The 20,251-nt window shown below is 35.9% G+C and overlaps 2 protein-coding genes and 1 long non-coding RNA gene across 3 annotated transcripts; 1 reads left to right on the forward strand and 2 right to left on the reverse strand.

Annotated features, from left to right (window-relative positions):
- Positions 1 to 1,940: 1,940 nt before the first annotated feature.
- LOC147479771 (uncharacterized) lies at positions 1,941 to 3,063 on the reverse strand. The gene is made up of 4 exons (XR_015204762.1): positions 2,970 to 3,063; positions 2,809 to 2,876; positions 2,177 to 2,282; positions 1,941 to 2,080 (listed from the first exon to the last, which is right to left on the reverse strand). It is a non-coding gene; the product is annotated as an uncharacterized LOC147479771 (long non-coding RNA).
- A 459-nt stretch (positions 3,064 to 3,522) lies between these two features.
- On the reverse strand, positions 3,523 to 8,237 carry LOC147479772 (anaphase-promoting complex subunit 5-like). The gene is made up of 10 exons (XM_086577731.1): positions 8,134 to 8,237; positions 7,809 to 8,049; positions 6,841 to 7,012; positions 6,374 to 6,452; positions 6,204 to 6,289; positions 5,126 to 5,255; positions 5,004 to 5,036; positions 4,095 to 4,343; positions 3,881 to 3,958; positions 3,523 to 3,778 (listed from the first exon to the last, which is right to left on the reverse strand). The coding sequence occupies exons 1-10, from the start codon at positions 8,221 to 8,223 to the stop codon at positions 3,767 to 3,769; spliced, it is 1,170 nt and encodes a 389-aa protein (XP_086433857.1). The 5' UTR covers positions 8,224 to 8,237; the 3' UTR covers positions 3,523 to 3,766.
- Positions 8,238 to 9,841: 1,604 nt separating this feature from the next.
- LOC147479773 (uncharacterized) lies at positions 9,842 to 11,518 on the forward strand. The gene is made up of 2 exons (XM_086577482.1): positions 9,842 to 10,069; positions 11,207 to 11,518. Exons 1-2 carry the CDS (start codon positions 9,918 to 9,920, stop codon positions 11,280 to 11,282), a joined length of 228 nt encoding a protein of 75 aa, XP_086433608.1. The 5' UTR covers positions 9,842 to 9,917; the 3' UTR covers positions 11,283 to 11,518.
- The last annotated feature ends 8,733 nt before the right edge of the window (positions 11,519 to 20,251 follow it).

A 20,251-nucleotide genomic window follows, 5' to 3' on the forward strand; every position in this document is an offset into this window, starting at 1 on the left:
TATATCAAAATATATTCAATCATATTAATTGGTGGTTACGTGAATATGTGGATAACGAATCTTTACACGCATTGCAGAAGTTCCTACGCCATCGATAAATATAATGAGGTAAAAACAAAGTTATATAAATAATATCCTCGGTTAAAGTTTGAGGAGTTTAAGAGTTTGAAACTCAAGGCCCCGCGATTCCTCAGATAGCGATAGACTACTCCCTCGAAAGCTTATGCTTACTAGCAAACAGACCAAAGAGCCCAAAAGAGTATCGGGGAAAGCTGGGATCCTTTCTAGTATGTAACTAGGAGATCCGTGGTGAAATCACGCCAATTCGATCGTTTCTTTGGTTAAAGTCGGAGGTTTGCCCTTGTTGTCGGGGTTGGCTTTCTAGAGGACGATGCTGCGCCAGTAAACCTCTCCTTCTTCTGTTGCTTACGCCTCCGCCGTTTACGCTTTATCAAAGCCTCTTCTTAACCGATGTATTTATCCACTCGGCCGCTGGCATACCGATAACGTTCGGGTTGATCTTTCAAGAGCGACTGGTTAGGTCGGTGTTCTGGGAGGCGGCAAGCGGTTGCGGAAAGCCACCGCGCAAATGATTCTTTGAGGCCGCTTTCCATGTCCAAGAGCTGTTTTGAACCGGCTTAAGAAAGAAAGTAGGTTTCCTCCCTCGGGCCAGTGAATTTGGAAGAGTGAATTGAGATCACCCTTTCTGCGTACATTTATTGCAGACGATTGGTTTCGCGAAGCGCTGAGCCGCTTGAGCTTCAGATGGAGTCCGCTCGAGGAGAAAAACCGGTCCGAGTGGCCGTCCTTTAGGGCTTCTTTGAAAGAGTCCGCATCGGAGATGGTCGAACGCGCTGTAAGAAGCGAGGCTTTGAGCATATCGTGCTATATCCGGGGGCTGGGCATGACGGCGGTCATCTACGGTGGAAACGTGGTTGGACAAAGTCCGGAGGTGAGATCTTATGAAGAACTTCAAAGTGACAAATGGAGATCTTGTGATAGGTTTTCAACATTTTCGCACTATCCGGGTAGAATCTTTCTTGACCGCATTCTCGTCGAGCCTTTGGTTTAGCTCGGTGATCACGTTGACCGGCGTTGATGGCGCCGTCGTCTGCGGTCACCCGGCTAGTGGGCTTTGTGTATCTACTTGTGCACGAATGTGGCGTTTTTCTGCCACGAAGTTGGGCAACTGTCGTTCATTGTTCCCTGGGCCAACCAAAGTGTTGAATTGAGCTTCGGGGCTTACCATGCCGTGGGCTTGAGAATCTTTTGATTTGGTTTTGTTACTCTTTAGTGTGAAAGTGGTTTGGTTTTCTCAGTAATCGAGCCCGCAGCCGCGCCAATGTAAAGGTGTGATGTGGATTCCTTTAAACGATCTCGGGGGACCGAGGTGAATGGTTGGGTGAGGCGAAGTTGCTTTTATGTTTAACTGCGCAAATATCTTACTCACGGTTTGGGTTCAGTAGAATCAGTCTGGCGTAGTTCATAGGAATGGTATTTATAGAGATTGAGAATGTATCCTCACCCTCCACGCGTGTAAAGGGCGTCCCCCAACGTGGGTGGATCATGGGCACGCGTGAGAAATATCTACATAGGTCTGCTGTGATGATGAGGAGTGGCGATCACGGGCAAGTAACTTCGCGGTGGATCGATGGATCGGTCGGGCTTAGTACAAGTACTCCTTCCGATCATGATTGCTTATGGATAGGGTGCGCGGTGTCATTGCCGGTGTAGTTCGGCGTGATGTTGGCGTCCGTCTTGTGCGATGTTGGTTGGATGGATGCGACTGATACCATAGGTCGGTGCACTAGTTCCATCATGTTAAAGCGTCTTTGGATAGAGAATATCACTCCCCTACAATCATCATTTGGTTTTGAGTTCAATCCCCAACCATATTTTTCCATATCAAGAAATTTTAACTGAAGGAAAATGATAAACCTGGCTGAACTGGTTGGCTGCAAGTAACGTACGAGAATGGCGAAGGCATGCTTCTGTTTTCACACCCATGTCAACACCACTTATAGACGATGCCAACACTCCAAACTCATCACATACACGTTAGGCCAGCTTCAATTGTCCTCTGGATGAAATTCATGTCATATTAAAAAATATATAAACTGATTACAAATCCTTCTAATATCTTTCATACCATGAAGAGGAAAGAGAAAAAGCTTACTGATGCAAAGCGCGGTCATGAAGCAACTGCAGCTTTAGCATTTGAATCCCTGACTTTGTTACGGATAAGAATTTATCTTCTGCTACTTTCAGGGCAGAAAAGGCTTCTGTAGGGACAATGTTTCAAATAATGTCACTCAAGTAACTAAACTAACCTAAGGTACTTTTGTAGAGAATATGGACCACAAGAATATGCTATCATGCACAAACACCACGCTTGGGGGAAATTTCTATCTCAGCTAGTCAAGAAAAGGTAAGAGGAGCTTCCACAAACAAAGTACAAGATTGGTGAGGTAGCAATAACTACAAAAACTTATCCCAGAAATCGTACACCGTGCTTGGAAGTTTTCACTTTTTGTCAACACTTAATATAGATTTTGGTATAAAGCTGATATAAACCAGTTCAAAACTGAGTCAAGACTTTGAATTAATTCAAAACTTTTGCAACTAATCAAAATTTTTGTGCTGTTTGTTGTGAGCGTGATGACTGGTAATACATCACAAGACTACTTCGTACATATCAGGGGAGACTTAGTAAGGGAAAAGAAGACCAAGTAGACGGACAACTCCTAACATCATGAACAGGCTCTTAACACATATATATTTCTACATTATTGATTCAAAAAGACCAACCTTTGTGTCCTTTGAAAATTGATAGATGTCGGATAAGTTTGATATATGCAAATTACCCGTCGGCAGAACTGATAAAGATAAACACAGACATTTTTAACTTAATGTCGAGTAGATATAAGTAAATACAAATACAAATGCATACTGCTTCCTACTAAACTTACGTGAGATTAAGAGCTTTTAGTTTACTTTGAAGCATCAGCAAAACACGTCGAATGGATTAATGCATTTAATCGAGCGAGGGTAGAACTGGAAAAAATAAGAACACAAAGGATCAATAAATTACCAGTGGGATACACTTTATTGGCATCTACAAGCACTTCAATCAATTGTAACGGATATGCATTACACCACCAGTATGTCCAGCTGAGAGAGACCAAACCATCAAACCAGTAATATATATATATATATATATATATATATATATATATATATATATATATACAAACCGAAGTATGAATAAGTCCAGAGTATTGATTATCAAAAACAGCAAGAAGGCATTTAATGGAATTGATTATCAAAAACCATGCAGATGCTTACTTTGACCCACTCTTTTGGAATTGTAATTTGATCACTCACTAATGGAATTTCTTTTGTACTTATTAACAGAAGATAAATTAACTGGGGTGGTGAATGCTTGAAAGTGGAAACTAAAAGAAAAGAGGTGGATATTTAGCTTCACAAACATGAGAAGCACCAAACTGGCACCCACCTTCATAATGCTCCCAGGCAGTAGCTCACAGTGAATAAGATGAACCTGATAACTGCAATAAGGACCCAGGGATGGGACTTGGTTGTCCACCAAAATGGAAAGATTCACAACCACTTCCAAGTTCATTCCCTTGCAACAAACTGAAGAGGAGTTGGGCTTTCGTAAGTTCTTTAGCCATGCAGAACTAAAAGCACCATTGACTGTCACCGCTGCACCATCTACTCCAACCTCACCAAGCAAATAAGAACTTCATCTCAGCTCCTGCATCGATCCCATCACTGTGAAGTTCATTTGCATACTCTCAAGAAAAAAAAAATCAATTATAACACACACATACACACACAGATAAAATACTTCAATTACCTTGATAACATTAGATGGGCATGTTCTCAGCTTGGTGGACGATTTAGGACCAAATGAAAGCAATGATCTCTTTACATGCTACATTAGTCAAAGATATATCAATAAGTAATAATCATCAAAAGTTAGGCAATATGAAGTTTATTTCTGCCAAAGGTATGTCTTAGCAATCCTTTACATAGGGGGCTATAGGCATAGGGATACTGTGCATCATTACCAATAGTTCAAATTTCGCCATTGCAAGACGATTAGATGCCACAAGACGTGTTAGCTTTAAATTCTCTGCCCTCTTAAGAGACCTTGTCAAGAGCTCAAGCAGTTGCTGTTGAATAGCAAGAGAAGAAGCAAAGCTGGTTATAGGCGAATATGATGAGCCAATGATGCCAGTTGCACTTGATATACCAATATCAGACAACAGGTTGCAGATAGCTGTTAGGGCATACGAAAGACAAGTATCATCATTTTTCTGCACGAAGAGAATATTTGTTATTTTGATTTCAAGAAAATAAATAAATAAACTTAGAAAAAAATTGGCAAAAGTGTAGGAGAAGGCAAAACGAAAGATCAAGGAAACAATTACGAGAAGTCATTTTTATATAGACAAGGGGGAAGAGAGGAAAAGGAAAAGAGGAAGACATACAACAGACATGATTGAGTAATTGGTCTATATTGTTAAAATAGTTATAAGGTTCACATTTCTTATTTAATCCAAGCAACTTAAGGCTTTAGAAGAAATAATCATTCAAACAAAAATACTGGAATGCTTAGGGAGATGTACCGCATAATCTGGATATGCAACAATAAACATGTACAACACTAAGTCAATTCATTTTAATTGAAAAATAACAGCTCCTCGGCAAGGACTATAGTACTGATGAAGTTATAAAGATATAGCATCTACTGTATGGTGCATATCTTTATTAAGGTGTTATAAATATTGTATCAAAATTCACATATTGTAGCTGTCCAGTGGCCTACTGGTAAAACCTTGCAAGGTTCAGAAAAAGGCCTCAGGGTAAAATCCCACACTCAGCGAGAAAAAGGGATTTAAGGGTTTATGGAACAGAGTCGTAACTACAAAAAGAAATATAATGAAAATGTACAAATTATTGTCCACTATTAATACCTGCTGTGCAACCTGAACTGCTTCTGTTAAAACCTGATCAATTATCAACCGGAATGAGTGTAGGAAAGGAACAACGTATCAATGAATATTAAATAAAAGAAACATAATTCCACCACTTTTACCTCCAAAGCTTGCTTAGGATGCCCAAAATGACTATGCATCATCCCCAAGCACAACAAGGCAGTTTCATACTTTCCAAAACTCATTGAAGGAGAAGAAGATGGAGCAATATCAACTCCTTCCTCACCTGCACTTTAATTATTTATAAAAAAGAAAAAATTATATCAAAAAAAATGACAGAGGGATTGCAATACATTTGGTTAATCAACATATCTAGAGGAACCTTAGATGGTGACACAGTGTCTGGGTCCCCATTTTTCCATAAAAAGATATTACAATGACAATGACACTTTGGTACCTAACCAACAGGACAGTTCTCCATGGGAGAAAAACATAAAAGAACTCCATTCTGGATTTTGTTGAAATGCTAAATGATGCACATTAAAAAAACCAAAGCCTAGTTTCCAATAAAATCCAAGTCGCATTAGTATGAAACCCAGCGTAAAGTTTGTCAACGAGAGGGAGAAGACCTAATCACCCAGTAACTACGAGATCAAGGAAGAAGGTAATAGCTGTATCCTAGTTATCTTAATTATGTTAACCTCCAAGGCCAAACCAAACAAGGTTCACAGCAGACACTGCTATAATTGGAAATTGAAGGTACAAAAATCAAGAAGCTCAGCATTATTCATCTACCTGTAATCAAAATAGATGGTGACACAGTGTCTGGGTCTCCATTTTTCCATAAAAAGATATTACAATGAAAACGACACTTTGGTACCTAACCAACAGGACAGTTCTCCATGGGAGAAAAACATAAAAGAACTCCATTCTGGATTTAGTCGAACCAAAAATGCCTCTTGTTGAAATGCTAAATGATGCACATTAAAAAAACCAAAGCCTAGTTTCCAATAAAATCCAAAGTCGCATTAGTATGAAACCCAGCGTAAAAGTTTGTCAACGAGGGAGAAGACCTAATCACCCAGTAACTACGAGATCAAGGAAGAAGGTGATAGCTGTATCCTAGTTATGTTAATTATGTTAACCTCCAAGGCCAAACCAAACAAGGTTCACAGCAGACACTGCTATAATTGGAAATTGAAGGTACAAAAATCAAGAAGCTCGGCATTATTCATCTACCTGTAATCAAAATAAGAATGAAGATTTTCTATTGAGGCAGGATAATCATCGTGATAAAGGCTGTTCAGGTATCGTAAGTAATGAACCTGCATAAGAATGAAAAGATAGAAATGAAACACAAATTAAAAAGATGGAAATGAAAAATGAAGAATCCAGTTCCCAAATCTTACACGATGCAGTTCTGGAGCCAATCTTTGGAGCTGCTTTAAGATAGCTTCAAAAGCACTTAATGGAAATGAACTGGCATGCCTACAACAAACAAATAAATGAATTTTTAGATCCCCTGTCATACTCTTCTATCAAAAGCTGATTGATAGATGCGTAAATGTATAATCTTGGTTAATGTGTCAAGAGAAAGATTTGGAGTGACAAAGAGCTAAACTGACATGAGTGAATACGGAGACGGGGAAGGTCCATGAAGATGTTTTTGAAAAGGCTTGATTTGGCGGCACCAAGGACAAAAGGCTGGATTTATGGTTTCCAAACTAAGTATAAGAGCCTCCCAACCATAGTGATATGGACCGAGGTTGAAGTGTTTCCAGAGAGCATCCACGTGAGAATTATATAGCCATGTCGGACGAATTCAAAATTTAGTATTCAGAAACAGTGTTGATCAATCAATTATCTGGCCACTTACTTCTCAATCAGATCAGCCTGTTCTCTTAGGTAGCCTTGCACCTGCCAGTTTGTACGTAAAAACATCCCGTCACGGTGATCATCAGCTCGTAATGCATCAGTTAAATGGTGTGCAAACAAACTACCTTGTCTACAATCATCACGGGCCTTAACTCCACACGAAACAGGCATCTCTGACTGTATAGATTCCAATTTAAAAAAAGTGTATTATGTTAGAAACACGCAAAGCTCCAAACTGAGAGGTCATTAAGATGAAAACAAAACAGATTCCATACCAGCTAAATGATGTTGGGAAATCTCTAATATGGCATACAAGCAGAGTTGCTGAATGCAGATTTTAGACATCCCTACCATGTATATTCTACAGTATGAATCCTAATGATTATCATAATCTATCTGAGTACACTTGCTCCTAAACATTGGGGTACAAAATCATTAATTTATCTTCAGTTAACCAACACCTTTTAGACAATGCAGTTTTCCAATCACCCCAGGGTTGGCCTAAAATTTACAGATAATCATCTTAGCTAAAGCTTCTTTCGTTTTTTACCCATAATTTTAATGACAACTATAATGCCTATGGGTTCCTAACTCATACTCTTGTTGGATATATGCAGCTGTGTTAAATGTGAATGTAGATCCATTGAAATTGTCCTTTTTCGCTTCAGCTCTTCACATCTTAAATATGTAAGATTGCCCATGGTTTCCCGCCAAAATTATAACCCAAAGTTGGGTCTCTATTTCTACACAAATTCAAAGAGTGTGACTCTATGTGTCGCAGCAGTTCACTTTCGGTTTTATTTTCACACTCCATCAAGGCTTCAAATCATCATAATACTCAACCAGTAACTTGCATTAGCCAAAAAACAGCAATATTCACTATTCATGTGTTTACAAAGAACAGAAGAAACCTATATACTCTTTAACGTGTGGGAAAGTAAAAAAAAAAAAGTTGAATGCAAGAATTACCTTCAACCATTTCAAGAAGTGTCCTAGGTACATGGATATGAAACATAGAACCTTCTCTACCTCTAGTCTGACCTTCACTTTCTTCAATAATCTCCTCAAAACCATAATGTGCAAGATCCATGTCTTCACAATCAACCAACTCTTCCAAGTCGTTATTAGAATCATCCTCATCACGTGTATCATGAGAAGAGGAAGCCTCTTTAGTATATATCCCGATATTAGCCAAAAGGTGACACACACCCTACATTAACAATTCAAACACATATTGAAAATACTACAAATAATAGACAACAAAGCAAAAAAAATTAAACTATATGTATAGTACCTCAAACGATAGCTGATTAAAAGCAAGTAAACAACGTCTTAGAAAAACCCCAAGCTGACTATTCGGATCCAATATAATTTGATCATCCATAACTGTCGAATCAGGTGACCCAAGCGTACCTAATTAAACAACGCAATTTTCCAGTTAAGATTATATTCCAACAAACAAATAAAAATAAAATGGTACTCAAAAACTCGCCTCTTAAGGTACTAAAAAAGTTAAACAAGTCATCGGGCGACTTAAACGAAGAAAGATGATGCATCAAATGTTCAGTTAACCACTGATTAAGTACACCACCAATTTCATCCAATTCATTTAATAGCTCATCCAATTTTTGCTCCAAAAAATTGTCACATGCCTAATTTTAATAAAAAAAACACACACACACACACCATAAACAATTAATTACATTAGTTAAAGTGAGTAGAAATAATCCAAGACGATTATGTTGAGAAACAGTTGAAAATGGGAATGGGACTAAAACTTGTTCGAGTGGTGCGTAGAGTTGAAGTAAGATGCATACTGAAACTTTGTGTGGTGTTATACGAAAACCCACATTTGATTTTCCCTCCATTTTGTGACTTGAACTGAATTGGAGTGAGAAAATTTGAGGAAAGGTTTTGTTATGGAGAAGAAATGAGGAAGGGTTTGATTTTATTTTTTGGCGGGGAGTTGTGTAAATATATGGTGGGCTTTCTTTTGGGCTTTTTTAAATTTAGGGTGTGTTTGGATGCTTCACTCATTTTCATACACTTTATACAGTTTAGTAAAGATGGAATTCGAGCTAAACGAGCTAAGATTTACCATGCTCAAACTCGGCTCATCAATTACACGAGTTTTAAATTGAGCTCAAGCTCGGCTCATATGATTAAACGAGCGAGCTCTCGAGCCGAGCCCGAGTGGCTCGGTTTACACTACAAATATGTTATTTGAGTTAAACGAGTCGAGCTTCATCAAGCTCATTTGTTACACGAGCTTTAATTTGAACTGAAGTTCGGATCATATAGTTAAACGAGCGAGCTCGAGTTGCTCGGCTGGAATTCCACCCTTACAGTTCAGGGCTTTAGGGCTTTTAGCTGGTATATAGAATATGGATTTCTTGAAGCTTCCATATTTGCAATCCAAACATATCCTAAGCCACCCATCTTGATGAGCACGTGTCCAACAACAAAAACCAGTTATTAATCGGATGTTTGAATCGTTGGTGGACCACCCACTTTTGGCCTGTGTAGGAGGTCTAGAATCTAATAGAATTGTATTCTAAACATATTCCAACTCCTATTATAAAGTTTTTTAGAAACCCTTGTTAATCTAATAGAACCGTGGACTATGTGACTACCAAACACATAAATTTAAATACAATTTGAATTCCAATGATTTTTGAAAGTTTGCCAAACACATATCTTATAAGTTGGAATCAAATTTTATTCTAATGGATTCCAACTCTATTTTTTTCTTAAGTAGTTTCCACTTTCGGTTGCCAAATGCCCAAATGTACTCTTAGACTCTTAGTATCATCATCATCACCTGGTTTTACTTAATGTACTAGTTGGTTGGGCAGTGCCAATAGACAATAACATGGGATCGTAAGTTCGTTGTCACTTTGGTGTACATATTTCACATGGTTAAAATTCGGCCTTCTTATTTGGGCTTTTTCCAAACCTACCATGGGCTTTGTTAGGGTTTTAGTCCACGTTAAAAACAACCGTCGTATATCTGAGTTTCCAGGGTTTTAAGCGCGAAATCAGGGTTCATCTACAGAGAGAGAGAGAGAGAAGCAAAAAATGGCTTTGACCAATTTCATAATCACAGTAGCTGGCGTAGGTGCAGTGGTTCTTCTATTAAGGAGTGATGTGAAACAATCCGTTGGTATTTTCCGACGCAATGTTAAACATATTCGGACTTGGCTCGAAGAAGAATCTTCTTCTGCTTCCAAGTAAGTAATTTTATTTTTAAATTATTGTAATTAGAATCAAATCATAGCTTATGCAATAATTGTGAGTGGAAGGACTTTTTGCTGTCCCTGATAATCACTCATGGTTTATTTGAACATGGATATATATTTTCATGTTTTAGACAAATCTTAATTTCATATGTATGAAAGATATATTCCAAGGGCTGGGTCACTGGCTAATTTTTTTGTCTTTAAATGGAAAATATCCTTACATTGTCTACAATCCTAAACTTCTTATTAACATTTTTTTAATCCATTATTCTATTCTGATAAATTTTAGGATTTGCTATCTTGTCTACAATCCTTTTACTGAACAATGTGGCTACCATGCCGGAGTACCACAGCAAACCCGGCGTCACAACTTAATTTGTTTTGTATTGCACAGTTGCTACAGTAAATGTAATAGTTGTCGATCAAGTTGACTTCAGTCAGTGGTAGCGAACCTAAGTTACCTAACCTAAGTTGCCAAATAAAAACGAGGCAAGTGAAACTTAGGGATTTCAACTATTGGCAATTGGTGAAAGCATATATATACACAATCAACAATGTAAGGATTAAAAGTATGGTTGAAATGATGTGTTTTCTGTTGAATGCTTTAGTTCTCTTACCAACTTTTTTTTTGAATGCCATGATGCCCTTTTTTTTTTGCTAACTCCTATTTTAGGCCAAAGTTCCTCACTAAGTCACTAGCAGATTATCCTAGCTTTAGATACTTGGTTAAAAAGAATGAAGTTGCATCCATGTGTTTGGAATTTCATGGGCAGGAAGGCTGGCTTCTTCTTGATCTTTATTGAAATTCTTTACATGCTTATGGTGGGAAATAATGATGTGTAGTGTTGAATCCTTTAATTCTCTTGCTATATGATGACTGACAATTTGTCATCTGTTAGGGTTTGCTTGGTATAAAGCCAAAAATAGAGCAAATATTGATCAATTATGTCTGACTTTGAAGTCATAGAATGGACTGAATTTTATTTAACTTTTGTATCTCGATTGTCGTCGTATATTAGATTGGATTTGATTATATCTAGCTCTATGCAGGCACAGTCTTAGATGAACTCTGTTATTACTTGTCTTCACGAATCTAAACAACTCGTGCATGTCTTTATGGATTTACAGGGCAGCTGAGAATATTAAACCCAAGGAGTTGGATTCAAAAATACCCAAGGATATTCCAAAGGAGGACAAGCACTGAGGTTTTTCTGGGGATCTATGGGCTGACTAGTATAACGGTAAATAGACGAGTGCAACTTCAGTTTATGTTGTTTTTCCTCATATTTTTGTCTCTGCGAACCTGGGTATTTTCGTTTTTTTTTTTTCCTTTTCTTGGTGAAGTCTCCTTAAAATGAGATTCCTATGAGAGATTACTTTATTGATATTGTAGGTACTCTTGGTATTTCATTGCAATGGGTTATGTGTGATACTTAACTAGTTGTAATTTATGCATTATGCTAACGAATAACTAAACCGTATATATAATTTTTTTTTTTCCTTCAATTGTTTCTTTTGTTTGGCTGATATGCTTGATTTTATTTCTACATCCATAGTAACATAGCAATGAATTCTAGCATCTAAACATCGATAGAGAAGTAATACAAGAGAAACAATAACCCTCTTCATTTTTTCTTGAAAAAGACTTCACAAATGCTTACAGTGGAGAAAGGAAGCAGACAACTTACTTTTTTTTATTGTTTGCTTCAGGACTGAAAATAGAAAGTCAAACATGCCCAACGTGGCTATCATCCATAATTTTACATCCATTCTTAGAGAAGTTTATCCAAATCATATTTATTTGCCATAAATCATTATTATTTTAGCCTTAATTAGCAAAGTACGAGGTGATGACTTTTCGCCTTGTACTTGGATAGTGATGTTTCTTAAGCCCACTTGGCCATAAGTGACATGCCACCAGAACCTAATAGAACAGCAATGTAGGACTTCATTTGCAGCTTTATGCTGCCTTGCAACTTTGGCCCTATGAAATCAGCTGCTAAAAGGTCTACCAATGGCATATAGATCAATAATCCTGCTGATGAAGCATTTAATAACCCTAACGTGGAGATGTATGTATGTTAGTTACATTGTATAAGTCGTGTATTAAGATTTCTGGGATGTTTGTATATTTATAGTTTTTTTTTTATTCGAGGATTGGTTACTTGACTTAACTGGCATTGGTCGAGATGGTTAAGTAGCTGGTTCTACGAATCAGTATATCTTTTAGTAGTTGAATGTACGACTAAGGTATGGGGTTTTATATTTGGTTTGAATGTATTTTTATTAAATTTTTAAGATTATGACAGATTTTATATTTATGAAATACCAAAAATACAGAGGAGATTCTGTCGAAATTTTCCATAAAAATCACGTATCTTCTATATGTAATTCTATATGTAATTGCATGAGGTTTGGGGTGTTACATGCATGAACTTCTGACGAGAAGATACAGATTAGCAAGAAGAATGTGAACATGAATTTCAAAACTGAGGTGGCCATTTGAGATTCCAAGATCGAAAATGTGGAGATGATAGTTGTTTTGTGTTGCTTCTTAGAATCCATACTCTTTAAATACAGACTACAAAAGAATTTCAAAGTCTAAACTAACATTATCAATTCGGAGATGTAACAATTCTGTACTCTCGTAGTGATAAACTTACTTAGCAAATTTGCATCTGTATTCTGCACCACTTCCTTGCGACACTAGAAAGTTTAATTTTAATCCGACATAATGTTAAGAGAGCTCGTTTTCATTTCACAATTTGAATAAGCACTAGACTAGGATTTTTTGGAACACACGACATCAGCTAATAAAAAGTTTAAGTGTAACTGATAATAATATTCCTACTGAATTTTAATGCCATTTTAGATGTTTCGAACCGTCGGGATCAGCTCTGTTGTATTGGTTTAACAATTCTGTGAACAATCAAAATGTAGAATTGTGGATTACTAGGTCCGATGGTGTTTATGTACCAAGAGAGTTGCAATAGTAGCTCAAGACCAGGAGTACATTATCTGCACCAGTAAAAGGAAACGGAATGAAGGCTGTTGACTTTTTTATCAAAAAAAAAAGGTCGTTGACATCCTCTCATTTGTATTGGAGTATTGGACAACTTAAGTTCCTAACAGGTATTGTACGTTTAGTACTCAACCGTACATGGCACATGGCATGTCATGGTAGATGACATTTTTATCAAAAAACAAAGGTCGTTGAAAAAAGGCTGTTGACATTTTTATAAAAAATAAAAGGTCGTTGGCAGCCTCTCATTTGTATTGTACTAGTTAATGCCTGTGCCTACGGCATGGATTTCATAAAGAGACATGGATTTCATAAAGAGACATCATCAATGGTGTATGATATAAAATTGTACATGCATTTATCTAATAGAAAAATGATCCATAAAAACTACCTATGTGATCCTAGAATTTTTGATTTGTTAGCGTGGAATGTCTTTTGAAGAATTTTTTATTTGTGTGATGTTGGAAAATAAATTATAGCACAACAATCTTTAGAATTCATCGTGTTCTGTATGTATTGATGTTTATTGTTTACTAACACAATATTAACGTATGAAATGAAAAACGAAGATAAAACTTAACATTTCAATTGAATGGACATAAAAAATAAATTTACTGTACACCAACGAACTCCATATAACTTATGCATAATGCATTTGATAGAATAGAGATAAAATCAACGACCATAGTTATAAGAACATGGCAGGCTTAGTTTGTGCATGACTCTATTTGATAAAATTGGCGGCGTCTCAAATGGGACATTTATAATCCAAAAATTATATTTGCGATCTTCCAAAAAAAAACGGACATACATTTACAAAGTAGTTCTAATGCCATTTGTTTTTCTGTCTCATTTGTTTTCTATTGCATTTCTTTTTCTTTACTGCGATTGGTTTATATTAAAATTATAATGGCTCTTGCTTTAAGGCCTACTGCACAATTTGGTGCTTGAATTGAAGGATTTGCACCATACTGGTTAAAGAAAATATTGTGTGTACTTGCCACAACCCTCTGCATTGTGACACCACTATGCAGCTATGAACATGCACGAATAGCATAAACCTAACCGCTTACCAACATTACTTAGCATTAAATACTCATTGAGCTACCATACAAACGAAGGAAACTATTATTGCACATAATAATATCAATTTCAGTAGTTACCAAATAGATACCAAATGAATAAATTTCATATTCACAAACAATAATGAACAAAACTTTTGTTAAGTGTATATAATATAATCTAATTTGACAGTAGTACATCCTTTACAATTATAAATGATTAAACTACTTGTCTACTACCATTGATTATAGGCATGGTTAAAAGAATATACATAGCTCAATCCAAACCATCAAAGATCCATACACAATATCCTAGCTTGTTGACCGGTTGACCCCCTCTCCTGCAACGCCATAATTTCTTATAGCAACGCTTTGTGTACAGATATCACAAACAACCAATCTCCTTCTTGAAGCGTCAATATTATAATTACAACAAAAATAATTGAAGGATAAGACAAATGGACTTATAATTAGCTTCAACACAGTCATCTAGCAATAGGAAACTTATTTGAAAGGGCACAAACATACTCTAAAAAAATAAGGATACACGGATAAAGTCACACTAACAACTAATGACTCCAGAGTTCACATGGTTGGCTCGATCGCCTGAAATTATAATAACAATGCTCATGACATTACATGCATGCTACTTACAACCATCTAAACAGCCTTGGAAGACAATGTTCAACTGCATTAAAAAAGAACGCAATAAGAATTCGAAGAAAGCCGAAAAAGGTAGTGGTTGGATTGGTATTCTTACATTCATATATAAGTAGTTGAAATAGGTGCATTTGCAAGACGATCGATACTCTCTCGATTTCCAACTTAATTAATCTGCTAAAAAAAAACTCTTTCACCAAGCTCAATGGGATGGACTTAAATAATAATAATAATTAACAACGGTTTGCATGTGTGTGTGGTTGTGGTTTAATTAAGCTAATTTATATATATGACTTAGCCTAACAGTCTGATATTAATTAGGCATAAAAAAAAACACACAATTGATGTATATATCCAAAATCCAAAACCGACATACTGGGAGTGGGTCAGTGTGTGGCCGACTTACTCCTTAAGCTAATTGAGATACCAACTTAGGCTACCATGCACACAGACATCCTCTATGCTTGGAAAGTCCTTCCAACTCTCTCACACTTCCATTGAAGTCTCCATGGATTATTGTATCCCTGAAAAGCAAGCATTATACCCACTAATAATAAGTCATTAACCATACTTTATACCATATATATGTTATTTCCCTGAATATGTTTCCTGCTCCACCTCCGCTTGGGTATCCTTTATCCTTTAAGACACCCCTTGTATCATGTTCCTAATCTTTTAGGTGTATCCAAGGACCCGAGAGAAAAAATCAGATCATTAGAACTAAAAAAAATCTCATTACAGCAGCATACCTCATTAGAAATAAGGTAATAGAGCACAAAGTCTAACCTATAAGAGAATTGAAGAAAGTACTAAACCAAGTTCCATCATCCATGTGCAAGAAATTGCCATTATGAATATGCAATCAGGATTGTCTGGCTATCCAATATGGGTATGAATCAACTGCTCTTATGCAAGTTTCTAACACGTACCATTAGGAAGCGGAAGCACTACGACCAATTTCAGAGGGCTCACACCAAGTCTTGCTGGTCGATATCAATTGGTGGAGGAATATTGATGACAACACAAACCTGTTCACCAATCAAAATCTAAAATTTCCAAGACATTCATAGTCATAAACCCCATAAAATATTCAATCAGAACCAACATTTAAAAACCATTGAACACAATTAGCTATGTTGAGCTGAATAAAAATGATATTGTACTAAATCAAATTGAAAGAATATTTAGGGCCTGGAGAAATGCCTAGCTAAGATTAGATTGTTGGTACCAACATGAAGATCTTAGTCACCTATTAGGGCACCTACACTATAGAAGACACCAAAAAGAAATAGAGACAAATAGAAATTTGTATAGGGAGTGAAAACAAATGTGCTCAGGCATGAGATCTTCACATGTATATGAAATAAACGAAAGATCAGCCATATGAAAATCTAATGTCTCTATATAGAAGTTTGTATATGATTGAAAATCTCATGCCACACAACAATTTTATTGGTATATGAATATTTCCAAGACATTCATAGTCATAAACCCCATAAAATATTCAATCAGAACCAACATTTAAAAACCATTGAACACAATTAGCTATGTTGAGCTGAATAAAAATGATATTGTACTAAATCATAATAAATGCATAGGACAGTAAATAAAAAACAGGAAAACCTTGCAAAACATGGTTCATTCAATGTAAAAAGATATCTACATAAGTAGTACCTTACACACATAAGCTTGAAACAACTAATACTTGGAGTGTTTTAACCTTGTGCATTAACAAAATAGAAGTTTCAAAATTAGAACTAAAAAATTTGGAATATCAAGAATTTAAGAGAATCATAGTGTATAACCGAAAAAGAGATAAGAAAGAAATTGAATGGAAGGCTTAAGTAAATAGCGAATACAATTCTAGAAGCTAACATTAAAGACATTTAAAGGACTTTGTACAATATGAAATACAAACACATAAGATTTTTACTTCTCAAATGGCACAGATAATACTCTTACATGATCACCCGCCGCAGCAAAATTTGATCCAACCAATGCCCAACTAATTTCAAGGTCTTCATGGTTTTCATGGTTAATAAATCGACAATCCACACAAACAGTAGCTTGCATCAAATAAATCAAAGGAGAACTCTAACCTTGTGCATAACAGGATTCAAAAATAAAATAAAAAAATCAAAGTTAAAAATTAAATATCCCGAGAACTTTGGAGAAGCATAGGACAAAACAGCCTAAAGTAATGACAACTATATGCACCACAGAGCCATTTGCAATAGCAACCACCATATGTGTTTTTACAAACAGTACTTACGATAGTATGACCTTACGAAGTACCATAATAGCCAGGAAATACACTGAAAGAGAGTGAATATACATTTAAATTAAAGAATTTATAAAAACAAAAAGTAAAAAAAAATATAAAAAAAATAAAAAAAATTCAAGTAAAAAAACTAAACTGGACAATTGAGTTAATACTTAATATTGGATATCAAATATGAAATAAACTTATAAGTAAAACTCAAAATCCTCTACTACACAATAGGAAGTATAGATAATTTACCCACCCCCCTTGAAAATACCATATCAAAACAACACAATATCATAAAGATTAAGTTGGGGATCAATTTCAACACTTAAGATTTGAGAGTGTAGTACAACTTTGAGAGTGATGACTGCATAAGAGGAAAGAAAATAGATGCATGTAATTGCTTCAAGGAGTTCTGCTCTTACCTTAAGAACTGGTTCGATATTGTTGATGACGAACGGAGATTGTGGAGCCTAGAAGGTGGCGACTGTCGTGTTTTTCATTAATCACCCTAAAAGGTAGTGGTGCTAACTTCATTAAAAGAAGGCGGGGGATATTGAACTATAAGCCTGGTCATAGACGTTCCAAAGTCCTTTAAAAGCTAAGGTATGTATTCACACTACATTTTAGAACTGTACTTCCTACATTTTCAGCTTTACCACCAACGGGATACTGTAAGCAAATTGCTTAAAAGTAGACATCATCCTGGAACATCTTAACACGTGCAAATGTTTTTTCTTTATGATCTGCATATAGTAGAGGGCATTAACTCATTTATGCGATGACTTTCAGGTCATGAAGGGAAAAAAACATGAAAATACTTCAACGAATTCATCTTTAATGATATTGCTTACTCTAGAACTATAACAGATTAAATGGCCTTTCTCTCCATGAGGACACATGACCATCGAAAGTAAGAAACGTATTAAGATAAACCTTCGCAAAAAAAGTGTCAATCCACAAAAGTTCTTCAAACATGTATTTGAGGTTCTTATATATAGAGAGGCACTCGGTAGAAATTATAGTTTCTAAGGTGTCTCAAGTTCACAGAAATCAAGACGTATGAACCTCCATTAACACCACAGACAAAGACAACATCAAGAAATACTTATGACATTAACCTTACACTACTCAAAGAGAATGAATACGACTCGATCAGGTTTGTGTGTTTGGGGATATATGAGAATTAGGATTTTTTTTTTTTTTCTTTTATACAGATTAGAGCAAGTACAAATGAAAGACACAACAAATGAAAAATGGGCCATTTGAAACCTAGCACCCTAAACAATGTAGTCAAGTGACGGGTGATTATTACATCTTCATATTTGATACATCTATTAGGGAGCGTTGATTGGTTACTGAATTGTGGTGGTTTTATTCACACATTCTCCATAAAATTTGGGTATGTACGACTGGGTGAATAGTGGTCTCAAAGAGAGATGAGTTCTTGAAAACCCTCCCAGCTGCCGCATGGCATCTTATCTTCTAGATAAATTTCCGTATTATCGTTCTAACATAATTTCAATACTGACCATGGATGAAAACTATATGACTTTGCATATGATAACATTATCTATAGTATATTATAGTGCACAAATCTGTATAGAATAATCTATTATCATAACCTATTAGGCTGTCCACATAACATATAGATGAGCAATTAACTGTTTTACACAAACCAATGGGCCATACTATAGCTCCTGACTTTTCTCATAATCATCTAAGAGCTTGTTTAGGCAATTAACATACATTGATACAAAGATTATCGACTATTCAACATTATTTAGTCTTAAGATTAAGCGTAAACATGAGTACATGTACATCTCCAAATTTGGGCAATGCACGAAGAAAAAGAGCATCGAAATCGAGGCAGTTCTTTATGTGAAGTTATTAAGTCAGCAATACACAACAACGGTTTGAAAGTATGTAGCTTAAAACAACCCAACGAAAATTACAATGAATCAAAAGACGACAAATAGGAATCGAATCGGGGAAATAAAAACCAAAGGCGCAAGACTTTTTTATCAATATTTCAACTCAATAAAAGCGATCAATCCATGAAAAGATTACCTCGAAAGGCAAATATTAAAAGCGAGCGATATCCCGCAAAGCATCGATTATATCAATAGGCGATTACTTTTCTGATCCCCTGCACTCATCAATACACATTCCTATTAGAACATTAATCAATATAAGAAATAAATCAAAAGCGGTGTACACTTTATTTCAGTTTAACAGTTTAAAATCATAATCAGTTATAAAAGGGAAAAATAGATGGCATTGTATGGATTCTGACCCTTCAATACACCAAGCAAATAGTAAACTAACCAAATCAAACAAAATTGTTACATTATAATTATAATACACTGCATAGTTTTTGCAGACTTAAACATGTTTCAATCCTAAATATTCCTTTACTCTCCATTTTTGTGGAGGTGTGAGAGAGAGATATGATTTTGCCTTTTAATAAATATGAGTTTCCCTTAAAAAGACAATTTGAAACGAAGAAGAAAGTAGAGGCGTTAATACCGGTAAAATTAGACCAATCACAAAGTTTGATTATCACAGCAATGCCTTGATTAGAGGCACAACACCTTCTTTCGTCTTCAAACCAACTACACAAAAGACGCATAAAAATCAAAGTTTGACACAACCCCATTTCTTAAACAATGAAAATAAAGTACGTTACCTTGATTGCGCTCCATCCATTGATCAGTAAAATGTAAGAAATCTTTTAACCTTTTTTCAATCTTTTGAATGTTAGTAATAATAAATAGGTGGATTAAACAAAATTGAAGTGGAAGAAGACGGGTGTAAAACCCAGAGAGGAGTGGAAGTAGCGGTGGGAAAAAAAATAGACTCTTGTTATTTGGAATAAGAAGAAGACATGTGATTTAATACATGTAAAATTAGATTATACCGAACCCAAAGCTGGATAGATAAGAAATTTTCACGCTAATTGCTTGCTTCTTCACTGAGGGGTGGGGGAGACTGGGAGAGAGAACGAATGGGTCTTCACAATTATGACTCCTAATTAAACTGAGAGGTGGAGGGAGAGAGAACCCAAGAGGTTTTCACCATTAAGTCCCAATTAATTTTTGTAATTTCCGAAAGGTCTTCAGTTTTCCCGATTAATATGCTATAATATGCCAATCCTACACACG

This window comes from Coptis chinensis, chromosome 8 (assembly GCF_015680905.1).
Source record: "Coptis chinensis isolate HL-2020 chromosome 8, ASM1568090v1, whole genome shotgun sequence".
Classification (NCBI taxonomy): Eukaryota; Viridiplantae; Streptophyta; class Magnoliopsida; order Ranunculales; family Ranunculaceae; genus Coptis; species Coptis chinensis.